At 39.7% G+C, this 13721-nt stretch overlaps 2 protein-coding genes across 2 annotated transcripts in view; one reads left to right on the top strand and one right to left on the bottom strand.

Moving 5' to 3' along the window:
• Positions 1-3165: 3165 nt before the first annotated feature.
• The window catches only part of LOC120421117 (polypeptide N-acetylgalactosaminyltransferase 5), a 37279-nt gene continuing 26723 nt past the window's right edge, over positions 3166-13721 (top strand). The window contains exons 1-3 of the mRNA XM_039584277.2: positions 3166-3400; positions 3990-4119; positions 9034-9322. Of these exons, the coding sequence (XP_039440211.2) occupies positions 3247-3400; positions 3990-4119; positions 9034-9322 (573 nt within the window). The 5' untranslated portion in view covers positions 3166-3246. The remainder of the gene's footprint in view (positions 3401-3989; positions 4120-9033; positions 9323-13721) is intronic.
• LOC120421118 (testicular acid phosphatase homolog) lies at positions 9353-10783 on the bottom strand. Its single transcript, XM_039584278.2, has 3 exons — positions 10402-10783; positions 10104-10346; positions 9353-10047 (listed from the first exon to the last, which is right to left on the bottom strand). Exons 1-3 carry the CDS (start codon positions 10594-10596, stop codon positions 9373-9375), a joined length of 1113 nt encoding a protein of 370 aa, XP_039440212.1. The 5' UTR covers positions 10597-10783; the 3' UTR covers positions 9353-9372.

Consider the following 13721-nt stretch of genomic DNA (forward strand, 5'->3'; position numbering starts at 1 on the left):
TATGGAAAGGACTTAATCCAGCAATACGACTTGCTTGTCTCAAAAAACAAAAATCGGATCGTTTCTATCGAAAACTATATAAAGAGAACAAAAATAAAATTCATCGGCCAACGAACGCGCGAACAAAAAATAAATGAAAAAAGAAGAAGAAGAAATCCAATCACCCCATGTACACAAATAGCGACACAAAAGAGACGAAAAAAAAAACGAAAAAAAAGCAGGACTGCGCGTCCACACAGGCACCGCACTACTGATGCCATTATTTAATTATAATGACCAATCACCCCATGCACTCGAACAGCGACACAAAAGAGACGGAAAATAGCACGAAAAAACAGGACTGAGCGTTCACACAGGCACCACACTACTGATGCCATTATTTAATTATAATGACCAATCACCCCATGCACTCGAACAGCGACACAAAAGAGACGGAAAATAACACGAAAAAACAGGACTGAGCGTCCACACAGGCACCGCACTACTGATGCCATTATTTAATTATAATGACCAATCACCCCATGCACTCGAACAGCGACACAAAAGAGACGGAAAATAGCACGAAAAAACAGGACTGAGCGTCCACACAGGCACCGCACTACTCCCAAATTTGTAAGGAAAATTATATGGACAAACTAATAATGCAAAATGGCTTCTTTGGGCATACCGAAGGCACCAAAAAAGTTTCAGACGGATTAAAAAATACAAAAAAAGACCTTTGAAGAGAATTTCAAATATCGACAAATTGACCTCAAATTTATGATCAGGGCCTAAATTAACCCCCAAGAACAAAGCTTCATGGAAATTGAATATGTCGGGACAATTTTTACCGACTTTCTGTGAGTTGGCTAAGAATTTAAAACTATTTTAAGAAAAATATATTCAAAAAAACAATACAGTGATTCAAACATACACAGCTAAAAAGTAGTAATCCAGCTGCGTGTAAAAGGCCTGGGTGTAAAATAAATATTGCATTATTTTATGCAATTTTATGTGATTTTACACCATGAAATATGAAGCCCATCCATATGGGAAACCTACTTGACCGAAATGTCAAGCTCATATATGCGTTTATCCTTACAGCTTTTTATCGGTCTGATGACCGAGTGGGCTAAGGTGCCATTCCTTACAGTTGGTGCTGGGTTCGAATCCCGTCGGTCGCATTTTTTTTGTGTTTGCAAAAATTGTACATGCAGTGTGTAATATTCAGTGTTTATTTTGACGAAGGTGATGTGCATGCTATTGCATTCGATTTTACCATTGGATTTTTTGCTGTGTATCCAAAAGACTTAAACTTGCAAATTCAATTTTTAATTTTCGAGTTCGGCAGAATTCTGCCGAAAATAAAACAACTTATTTTCTCAGCAAAATGATTGCCATGTTTCACCGAGTATTCGGCAAAATAATTCAGCGATGGATGAATCATCATCAAAATAAATCGGAAAAATGAAACTAGAAAAATCATCATTTCGATTATTCCCGGGACACCAATTGCACTACTACACTTCTGGTGTAACGTCACACGTCAAAAAATGGCTCGTCACTTTTCGTAGATGAACAATGTATGCAAACAAAACGAAATAAATTAATTTAAGTGGTACCAACAATGAGATTCTCAAAAAATCTTCAACTGCTTGATTTTCTTGGGAAAGTTTGGAAACGATTTTTATTTGCGTGTTTCGCTTCCACGCTCTTTCGTGGGTGATGAAAGTTCGCTAACGGTTTTTTTTGATTATTCAAGGGCTTTTTTTACAAGTTAATTTCGGTATGTTAAACAATATTAACAAATTTTAGTATAAATGGAAGCGCCTTAGTTTCGATAACAGCAGAAGATTTTTTTTGCTTATTTTTTACAGCATTATTTTATTGTAATATAAATCAGCACTTCTATCTAAACATAAGCTAATTTGGAATAAGTTGTGAGCTGTACTGTTACTTGATACTTGATTAAAATCAAAATAATCATTTCTCATCTTCAACTGATGCAATATGCACAAACAAGATAATCAAATATTCAGAAATTACGTTAATGAAAACCTCTCACATTGAGTACTCCAAAAATATCCTCATCGTTTAGCATCGCGACACATTACGTCGTACTGTACTACAGTTTGCCCTGTGTTGTTGTCCGCTTCTCTGTTTACCACATTTATTATCGCTCGTTATCCAATTGACTCGACTCGCCATCAATTGCCTGCTTCGCGCCCCGATGATACGCCCAAGTGCATCCTTCGAGAGAAATCAAATTTAGCTCAACTTGACCCGATCCCGATCTCACCGCTTGGAACAAGTTCAAACTTCTTGCGCAGTATGCAAAGTTTTATCGTACCCAAGTGCCCGGCTCGGTGCGCCGGAAATTGAAATCCCACAATCTTCTCCATAAGACGGTGCAGCAGTGCAACTTTTCCGCTCTAACCGATTTAAAGTCCATCAAAAGTTTCGGAATTCGGTTTGGCTGTCGAGTCGAGTTTTCCGGGCTTCTCCGCGCGCTTGGTATAGATGCAAATTTGGAACGAAATTTTAAAACAACATAAATAATGCATTTCGAACATTTTTGCGACATTTTCGGATGGTCCACTTGTGTGGAGAATAGTTTCGGGGTAAAGTTATTTGAAGGACTGACAACGTCGTACGAACTCTTTTGTGCGGGAGAATGCCACAATGTGCTCTGACCTGTGCCTACAGTGCTATACATCACCCACATTTGGGGGGAAGATGGATAGCCGGAGGAACCACAAAGATCTTTGTCTTCGTCCTTGCACCGACCGACCGGTGGTGGGATGGTGGCCACAGATGCAAAAGATCCAACTAATTTTGGAAGCAATTTCTTTGCTCTGGGAGGAGACTTTCTCTGGGAAGGACAACATCAGGCGCTGCTCACTTGCCTCTTACAGTATTATTCCGTTTCGTTAGCTCTGGAAGCACAGCACTTTACGGGTAAATACCTGAACGAGAATTTGCTTCGGTATATCATGCTACGGCTGAATGAATGCAATTTATTTCTGCTGGCGATGCCTCTTCTGTGGAGAAGACATCTTTTCCAAAGTTGCCCTCGCACTCTAATACCTGTTGCCTGTCAGTAATGGAATAATGCTGTTCTTTCCGAGAACGTCTATTAATCACCCGACTGAGATGTCCAACGCCAGATGAACTAATTTCTTCCTTCTTTCCCCTCTTGTATGTTTGCAGCTTCCCCACAGTGCCCAACAGCGGTCGGCGGCCAGTCATAAGGACGATGACGACGCCATGGTAAACGCCGATGAAATCGATACCAACTCCAACATTGTGGACGACCAGCCGTTCGACAGCTCGGTACCACGGACGTACCGACCACAGGAGCTGAAAAAGTGGCGTCCGGCGCCTCAGGTGGGCGAAAACTACGGGAAGCCCGGCGAACTGGGTGAGTTGGATAGTTGGGGGGGGACCATTAATTACAGTTTCGTAACTTGCAATACCATATCCCGGGAGTCTGCATGTTCCTCGATATCATTAGTCTTCACTAGAAGCTGTGGGAATCATCCTCATATTGCGGTCTTCATCGGTGCAAACTTCCTCGTGCAAACCAGATACCAGCATGGCTGCAGGACAACTTTTCGCACATTTTGAGCTCTATTAGATTATTAGCACACTTTAAGTCGACCGTCGACCAAAATTTGCAGATTGCACAACCCCTGCAGCCATCAAGGGCACACACCACATAATCGGGTTATCTGCAACCACCAGCAATGTAAGCCCGGGTCAAGAGCCATACGTCAGTGTCCTTCTCTCGCCCAAGACGCACATCAATGAACCCTTTCCCACATCATCATCACAGGATATTGCCACAGCTCTCAATCAATAGCACACTGCCCACCCCCGACTCTCTAATCAGGACATGAACACACTGTCCGATACCTCTTAATTAATCCGTTTTCCGATCCGCTACACATCCATCCGGTACTCGTTACCCCTTCTGCTACGTTCTAACCGCGTTCTCTCTCTCTCCACAGGAAAGCCGGTGAAAATTCCCTCCAGCCAGCAGGAGCTGATGAAGGAGAAGTTCAAGGAGAACCAGTTCAACCTGCTGGCCAGCGACATGATCTGGCTGAATCGGTCGCTCACGGACGTGCGGCACCACGAGTAAGTATCCTTTACTCTAGAAGTACCGATAGTTGATGCCTCTTCAGTTGATTTGACGTCTAAATTGATGCAATTCGACGACGAGAGTATAAAGATTTGGAACGCAGTTACAGGGCCAGAACTTGCGAAGCGGAGCCTGTCGATCAATCAAGTTCGCAAACACACTAATCATCTCAGTTTGCAAGTGAATCAAGCACGTACTTGTAGCACAGATGGGCCCAATATGTTACCCGTTACGACTCCAGATTGGTTGATGTCACGGATCGTTGTACCAACTTGACTAGGTGCAGAGGGATTCGTATCTTCTACCACAAAGAGCCAAACTAATATTTGTCCTCTCTGCGCTAGGGTTACCAAATCATCATCACCAATCTACCCAAATAAACCAAAATTACAAGCTCCAAGAACCACCATAACCAACTTCAGATTGGACACGTGACGCTTGACTTTCCGAGAAGTTCCGCGCTGGGGTGTCGAAATCGATACGTGTCACTCACGGAATCGTGAAAATCGATGAGCCCAATCTACCCCCGTCAATGGGGATTGTTTCCGAAAGACCACCGAAAAAGAGGGGTCTCAGCAACCATCAGCGTGTGTGTGGAAAAGGGAAGCAAGCTTATTGCTTTTACAACGCCGCACTGATTGAAATGAACCCGAAGAAGGAAATTTTTCCGGGTTCCTACGAAGGTCGGCCCCTTTTTTCTCGGAATCGAAAACGATACGTCCTAATGCTTGGATGCTTAGAACTGGGAAGGGGAGAGGGGAAGTTGTGCTGGGAACGTTATCACGTTACCAATCAAGTTGTGTGTCAGTATTTTCCTTTTTGATGACGGAAGAGCGAATTATGATACAATGATAACAATTGTGGCAATCGATTGACGTTATCGGTTGACGTATTACCTGAAGATTTTGTTTCTTTCAAGATTGTATAAAAGGATGGTTGTTTCATGCATAATAAGTTACTATAGCATACTTTGGACAATATATTTTTTGTTTTTGTTGAATACCAGTAAGTTGCAACTCTGTCAGCTGACAAAAAGTGAGTACCTTGTACTTGGAATTGAAATTAAAATAAGGTTCGAACCGAATGTATTTTTCATATTTACTGATTTGACCCAACATTTGCATACACGTTTGATGACATGCTCCAAAAAGTCATTTTCATCCCAAATTTTGAGGAATTTTCTTACACAAATGCTTTATTATTTTTCAAAACTTCGTATTTTGTAATTGTTGTTTTGTTGTAATCTTAATTATTCAGATCGCGTTTAAGAGCGAGCAAAGCATACCCATCTCGCATCGACCTCACCAATCTGTCTGAAATTTTCAGGGGTTGTTTGTACTTATAAAACTAGGTCAACTGGAAGTGAGGCAAATCGGGACACAAAGTTTGAAGATTCAAAAACATCAAAAATCTTAAAAAGGCTGTAGAGCAATTCCTGCCCAAAACAGGAATTTTTGAGGAACTTGTTTCTCGACCTTCTCCGATTTCAATAAAATTTTGCAGACATGTTATCCTACGTTTATATAAGCATTTTTTTGTATATGGAGCCAGTTACACTCGATAATGACATTTGAGAAGGGCGTAAGTGTTTTCAATAATTTTGTATTTCGTAATTTAAATATTGCTGTATCTCAAAGTCGTTGCTTCGTATCAAAAAGTGATCAAAAACAAAAAAGTAGTATTTTTTTTTAAACTTTCATGAGAATCATCCACCCAAATAATCAAATATTGTTAAAATTAAACAGGACTCAGAAAAAATCTGTAAAGTTTTTAAAAGTTGATTTCATAGCTTTCATTTTAGTATGAATAAAACAAAGCATGATTCTTTTAATTTCTTTTGAAACTATACCTTTCAAATAAAATAGCAGTAAAATTGTTATTACAGCGAATGAACATATTACTAAACTAAGTAAATTTTAAAAATACTGAACAATCTTAAAAATTCTTTAAATGGTTCATTTCAAGCTTTTCAATTGAAAACTAATAAGTTTTACTAAAATAGTCCGTATGGATGAAATATTTATTATGTTGTTATTTTGAAAAACAAACATGATTTGAAAAAATTGATAAATTTCACGAATTTCACGCCGTCTACGAAATCGTCAAAAATCACTAACCCTATGTTAGTAATTGAACAAGGGTATTCACTCACTTATTGTGTTTATTCCTATTTGTGTTAGAAAAATCATTTTCAGAAAAATCATCAGGGGAGAGTGGGGAGACTTGATCCCATTTTTATGCATCGCACATAACTCTGTCAATTTCTCACAAAACTATGATCTTTTTGCATGAATTGAAAGCTTTTACATTCAACTATGTTTGGCTGATAAGGGTATTTCACCAGATAAACTCTTCGAATCATGCCAAGCGTTTTAAAATAATATTTTAAACCGGCGTTTTCACATAAAACCTGTACGTTTGTGTTCAAAATATAACAAGTTTAGCATGAAAAATATTTAAAAACATAAAATTATCTTTTTTAGACCAAAATTGAGCATGTTTACAAAAGCTGGTAATTTTTGTTCACAAATCTTTTGAAAAATGGTTCAAACTGCAGTAAGTTATGTACAACTATACTGAAGGAAACTATGTACAAAAACCCAGCCCAATTATTTAATCTTGAGGCTGATTCCAGTGACTGCAAAAATGCAGGGATCAAGTCTCCCTAAACGCACTTTTTTAAACAATTAATTGTAAAAATAGTATGACGATAACGATAACGTCAAATGCGTAAGGGTTTTGGAGTTGATATGTTTATCAAACAATTCATGTATATAAAATATTTTTTTTAATAATTTTTGAGTGTTTTCTATACTTATCAAAACAAATAAAAAAAATCTCTTGGAAGTTTTTTGCAGCACTTCTTATTGTGAAAGCAGACAAAAATCTAATTACGGGCGCAACCTGTCAAAGCTGTTGCGCCACAGGCAGATGCACACGCTAACGACAAACCACAGCATTTTTGTTCGGCGCAACAGATTTTTTCGCGCAACAGAAGTGTTGCGCACTTCGGTTTGGTGGTACGCGGATAATATAGAAAAATGTGTGTAACTCCATCTAAACATTTTTTTTTTGTTTTCTACAATGAGTTTTAGTAAATTTCGCACAACTTTCCAGAACAAAGCTAATTGTTTTACCCACATGCTGACGAGATACAGGCTTGGGATCAAGTCTCCCCGGAGATCAAGTCTCCCCGGGGATCAAGTCTCCCCACTCTCCCCTACAGTTTCACACAAACATAAAATTTCACGGGATTTCGCGGAAAAAGCCAAATTTCACGGATTTCACGCTGTCCGTGAAATCGTGCAATTTCAGTAACCCTACTTATTATGATTGTTTTAAAAATTCAAAAAAATTCCGTTTCCCGGGAAATTCAAAACCCCGGGAAAATTGGACGCCCTATTTCAAATTATTTTTAGTTGAGTAGTTTTCTATTTCGTTTAATATTTTGAAGTTTTTTGAATAAATTTTTTTTGCTCCTGATTTTTCGGACCGATTTTTAAATGGGGGGAAGGGGGGGTTTGTCTAATCTTTGATCGTACGCGTACCTTTGGATTGATGGTTTGGGACTCTAACTTGTCGGCCACCTCCCATTTCCTCTTTCAAAATACGCGTCGATCTGGAAGTAAATTTTTAACAAAATTTCAGGGCATCTGGTCTTGAAAGGTTTTATGAATAGGTGCTTGCTTATCAGTTTATAGACCTTGGAATGGATTCATTGAAAGCTTTCCTATTTTTAATGTTTTATTGATATAAATGCTACAAAAGTAATTAAAATAATCCTTTGGTTTGGAGAACAATTTAAAGCCTCTCGAATAAAGTGAGTTATGTTTAATCAAATAAACATTTTAAGGCGAACAAATATAGAAAACACTCGTCAAGCACCTTTAACACACAAATCCCAATAAGAGCTTGCTGGTTTTATCACACAACAGTCCCAAATCAAACGCCATACTCTCCACCACCATCAACGCTCGTTAACCTTTACGACCAAGTGTGTGATAAAAAAGACATTACGGTCGCAATAACAGGAATCGTTTTTCGCGTCGATGCTGCTCTGGAAGTCACTTTCTCGAAGTTCAGTTTCAATTATGCGTTGAATTATTGTTTTGCTCCGCAACGCCACGAGCCATTGCTCACCTTCCGCACGTACAGCATGCATCGTAAACCACCGACTGATCGTCATACGCGTGTACTTTGACACCCACCCACGAATTTATGGTTTTGCATGCGACACACACCCAAGGTGTGACTCTATTTGAACTCACCTGGTTTTATTTTTTCGGTAGGCCTATTGGTTGCTATATCAACTTTCAATTCCACTCTGCTCGAAAGTCAGCTGGGGAAAAATAGTGCCCAACCTGGGGTCGACCCCGGCAGGTCGCCCGTTTTCATTTTCGGACTATCGGGGTGTGTGCCAAAAATTCAGTGCAGAATGGTGATACGACACTAAGCGCAGCACGCTCCAGTGACTCTTGTTGGTAAACCAAGGACGAGCAAGCCCTTCGGGCAGATATTTCGCACGTACCTCGGAAAAACTATTCAAACAGAGAGGGTGGGTGTAGGACTGTCGTTGTACCAGCAAGAAGCAATCGAGAGCAACAGATGGTAGGGGAGGGTCGCCACAGGTTGTCACAAACGGCGTTTAGGGTAGAAGGGAAAAGTCGTCATTTTTCATCGCTTCGGGGTAGTTCATCTCTCCTAGCTTATGGAGTCTGCTTGGGTTTATGACATGAACTCTGATTTAGAGAGCAGGACTCGTTGTGTGTCTGTTGAGGTAGAATGCTTCTACGAACTTTTGTGTCTTTTATGGTATGGTTTGTTGATAGTCGATTGGTTCCATTGTTCACATACAATAATCTTAAACAAAATGTATTAATTCTGGAAACCTTTCCAATCTCTCCTTTCAGCTGCAAAAAGAAGCACTACTCCGCCAAACTGCCCACCACCTCGATCGTGATCGTGTTCCACAACGAAGCCTGGAGCACGCTGCTGCGAACCATCTGGAGCGTCATCAACCGGTCGCCCCGGCCCCTGCTCAAGGAGATCATCCTGGTGGACGACGCCAGCGAGCGGGACCACCTGGGCAAGCAGCTCGAGGACTACGTGTCGACGCTCCCGGTCAGTACGTTCGTGCTGCGAACCGGCAAACGGTCCGGCCTGATCCGGGCGCGACTCCTCGGTGCCAAACACGTTAAGGTGAGTTAGAAGATTGGTGTGAGAGAGTGATACTAGTATTGAGATTCGATTTATTGTCTGCTACATTGCCTATCATAATCTTCCAGCAACATTCCACTAACAGATCGTTCAAAATGGACCAAAGAACACGGTTTTCCGCAGTTTGGTATGTCCACAAAAATAGGATCCCTCTGATCCGTATTTGCATAGTGAAACATCCGCACCTCCATATCGCTTCCCACCGTTTCATGTAGCTCAAACACGGTAGTCGCTCCATATCCAGGACGTCCCTTCAGCAACTGCTCAACTCCCATGGCATTAAACAGATTCGTCTGAGTCACGTCATGGCCCGAGTAGAACAGCAAAGACTGACTCAGCGTTCCGTTCTGACTTGCCCGCATCTTTGCAATCAAATCCTTCAAAATCGCCCCTCCACGAATGCGCTTCAACTCCTCCGTTCCGGAAAACGTCAGCTGATAGCCTCGAATAAACTCGCTGACCTGGTCGGGGAATATCTTGCCCGCCCAAGCCGGCAGCTCAAATCCATGCTCGTGGTACACCTCCAGTGCGTCGCATATCTCGAACAGATGCCGCATCGTCGGCAGCGCCAGTCCAATACTAGCCGAAACGTAGTCCTTCATGGCGATTCCCTCGCGCAGCCATTGCTCGAACTCTGGCGGTGGATTAACCATCAGCTCGTCTCTAATTTGGTTCAACCTGGGACACGATCTTCGCTGTCCCAAAAGCTACAACGAAAGAAGGTCAAACAAAATTCACTCCAGAACAAAAATCACCAACGCACAATATCATCCTCCGGCTTCAGCACGTTCACCGTAACGGGTTGCCACCGAATCGGGATGTCGATTGCATCCTTCGGGGGTTCGTAGAACGCCGCCAGCAAACTTTGCGCGGTTAGGATGCACCGCTCGGAGGCACTGCTCAGTACCTGGGTGCTTTCCCGAGTGTACATTCCGTGCTCCGGAAGCAGAAATCCGTACCGGTCGCGCAACCTCCGTCCCAAGTCGTACATCTGAGCGATTCCTTTCTGCAATAGATTTCATTGAGTGTTTCGTTTCTGGCGTGAAGAACGGTTAACTTACAGGTTGTAGTGCCAGGAATCCTCCGATCCACGGGTAGTTCCTGTAGGGATCCGTTTGATACGTGCTGATTGGACTGCGATCTCCGTGCCGAAACAGGATGATCGCCATCCGCAGGGACTGAGTCCGGCTTAAGCTGATGGATGCCTCGGAGTACATCCATCCTGTCACCAGCAATAGGAGCAATAACCTCACCATCTTCACGACTCTCCCGTGCACCGAACGAAAACAAATCAGCTGTTTCGAATGTGGACATCATCTTTTATACCCTCTGCAACAACTGATAATGAGATCGCTGACGATTCCCGAGAAAGAAGATTACCTCACGAGATTTTGATTAGCAAGACAAACACACACACACCAGCTACACAAATACCATAAACAAATTTATTTGACTAGAAGTGAACACGTTCTATCACGTTAGGCACGCCTCGTTCAAATCACTCAGCACCAAGTGGCTGACTGATCGTTCGAAATCCGACAGCGCGGAATCTCCAGCTGTTTGGGAACACTGCCAATTGTTGCGTACTGAATCATCCACACTTCCAAATCGCCCACCAGCAGCTTGTTCTTGTGCAGCTCAAACACCCGGCGGGCCACAATCAGCTCTCGCCAGTGTTTGCTCCCGCATGTCCATACTATTGAACAAACTCATCTGCGTCAGATCGTGACTCGAGTAGAGGAAAATTCTGCTGCCAAATCACACCCTCGAATCGCGAACCCCCCGCATCTTGTCCAAAAATTCCGCCAAAAATAGGACTACCCCGAATCCGCTTCAACTCCGGCGTAGCGGAGTTCCCCAGGCCCAACGTATGGTACATTAGGGTGTAATATGGTTGTATGGAAAAAATTAAAGTTGTCCAAATTTAGTGAGCACAGCACTTTTTCAGTTCCTATTGGGGTCCTCAACAACTCCTCAAAGTTTGGGACCGATTGGTTTAGTCCTCACTTTGCGCAAAGCGATTCAATTTTCCATATAAATTTGTATGGAGAAAACCATTTTTTTGGATTTTGATATTTATTAAATCTACGTTTCATGCTATATCAAAACCGGACTCATATTCAGATGCTCTGGAAGGTGCTCTACAACTTTCCAGAAGAGAGTAGGGGAAAGTGGGGCAAGTGTAACAAGCTAAGGAAATGATCATTATAACCCATTAAAAAGTTAAACAATCTGTCGGATTTTATTATAATCATCTTATTCCAGGTCTTGACTAAGACTTTGATTGATCAGGTTTTTAAGAAATCCTAATTTTTAAAGTAAAAAATTGATTTTAAAACTTTTGATTTTCCGTACGTTCTACTCAACTAGTGGGGCAAGACGAACAACCCGTTGGGGCAAGAGGAACAATGCATGAAAAAATATGGTAATTTGCTAACAATTGAACTGTTATCACTTAGATACATCAGATTAGAATGTATTTGAAACGTTTCTTTCATTTTTATATTAAATAATAATATTTTAATAAAAATTTTATCGTTTTTTCGAAAAAAAATATTACTTAGATGATGAATAGTATATTTTCATAATATCACTATATTTAGTTTGAAAAAGTTTTTTAAACAATGTTGCATCAGTTTTTAAGTACTTTTATGAATAAATTTCCCAATAAAATATGTTTTCGCAGCAATCCGTATTTTTTTCCATTCTAAAAATCCATATGGTACACTTGCCCCACCTGAACAAGATTTTTAGAAGCTCTTAACAAAAATAACCAAAAGTTAAACCATACTTAATAATAGGTGCAAGTCATTGGTAGGGACACTACTGATCTAGAAAAAATAGCATTTTGATAAAATAAGCCTTAAAACGAACCCTAATCCTTATTTTGTACATTCCAAATATTATAAGAAAACAGAGGTTTTGAAAAAAACTTCATTAAATATTATGCCCCGTTGCGTTTACGTCGTTTTAGCGGTTATACGGTAGTAGAATCAACTAATTGCATTGCTAGCAACAATTCCTCATACTGAAAATAATCAAAATTATAAAAATTACGGCCGTACGAGCGATTGTTCCTCTTGCCCCATATGGTCGTCTTGCCCCACCTTCCCCTATGGTATATTCCTATAATTGGTCGCAGTGGTATTAGGCCGATGCAAATATTTAAAAAAGTTTTTGTCCCTCGGCCCTGGCCGAGGTCAAGGGGGGGGCAAAAAAATAAAAAAATATAAAAATTTAAATAACAAGCCATAATCTTCACATTTAAATGAAAAAAAGTGTTTTAAAATGCATTTTACACTAGTTCAGTTGTTTTGCAATCATTAGTTTTCAAAAAATCTAAGATTTCATGAAAACAAAAATTGTATCGAAAAAAAAGATTTTGCATCGAAAATTTTCAAAAAATCTTAAGATTTTTTAATAAACCCAAACATGCTAAAAATGATTTTAAACGCAGGAGAATGTATTTTAATTTGATTTCAGCTGGTTGCACTTTAAATTTCATTGAAATTTTGAAGTTCATTGTAAAAATTTTTTTTTTGCCCCCTGATTTTTCGGGCCAATTTTGAAGGGGGGGGGGGTGTGACAAAAACTTTTAAAAATATTTGTACCAGCCTTATGGCTCGATAAAAAAATGGTATTTCAATATTACGCCCGTTTAAAATGTTAGTCTTGATTTTAATTTTTTTTTAAATATTTTTTTCGAAAAGATCGGAAAATTTCACGAATGTTTCATATTTTAACATTGTAAATCGAACCATTAATTGCTGAGATATCGACATTAGAAAATGGTGGGTTGTTTGGGTGAAACTTAGAAAACATCAATTTTCCTGTTTTTTAACCTTTGCATTGCAATATCTCAGCAACTATGGGTCGTATCAACAAAGTTCATTAAAGCAAAATATAGAGAATTTTCTCAGCTTCTCAAAAATATTTTTTTCAAAGGTGGCCAAACATTTGCACTAATTTAAAAAAAATGAAAAACTGCGACTATTTTCAAAAAATTTACCTAAAAATGGTTATAACTTGAAAACGGTACACTTTATCAAAAATTCACTAATGTATTTTTTGATTGCAAATTCGATTTTACATCAAAAAAAGAAGTTGAAATTTTTTTGCGACCAATATTTCGATTTTTTTTTTTAAATCAGTATTGATTCAAAAAATCATAACTCGGTCAAAGATAAAACATATAAAAAAATAAAAAAAATAAAAATAGTGTTTTTTGCAAATCAAGTTTTTGTGACAAAAAGTGAAATTAAAAATCAACAAAAAAAATTTTACCGTGTATAATTTTTTTTCAGTGTAGTCCATATCCATACCTACAACTTTGCCGAAGACACCAAATCGATCAAAAAATTCCTTCAAAAGATACAGATTT

The sequence above is a fragment of the Culex pipiens genome, chromosome 2 (assembly GCF_016801865.2).
Source record: "Culex pipiens pallens isolate TS chromosome 2, TS_CPP_V2, whole genome shotgun sequence".
In the NCBI taxonomy this organism is placed as follows: Eukaryota; Metazoa; Arthropoda; class Insecta; order Diptera; family Culicidae; genus Culex; species Culex pipiens.

Bases quoted from the DNA above. Each gene is read 5' to 3' on its own strand.
- LOC120421118 (XM_039584278.2), bottom strand. From the start codon at position 10,596: ATGGTGAGGTTATTGCTCCTATTGCTGGTGACAGGATGGATGTACTCC. The intron at 10,347-10,401 runs GTAAGTTAACCG...AATCTATTGCAG, and splicing joins GATTCCTGGCACTACAACCT to AAAGGAATCGCTCAGATGTA. The intron at 10,048-10,103 runs GTGCGTTGGTGA...CTTTCGTTGTAG, and splicing joins TGAAGCCGGAGGATGATATT to CTTTTGGGACAGCGAAGATC.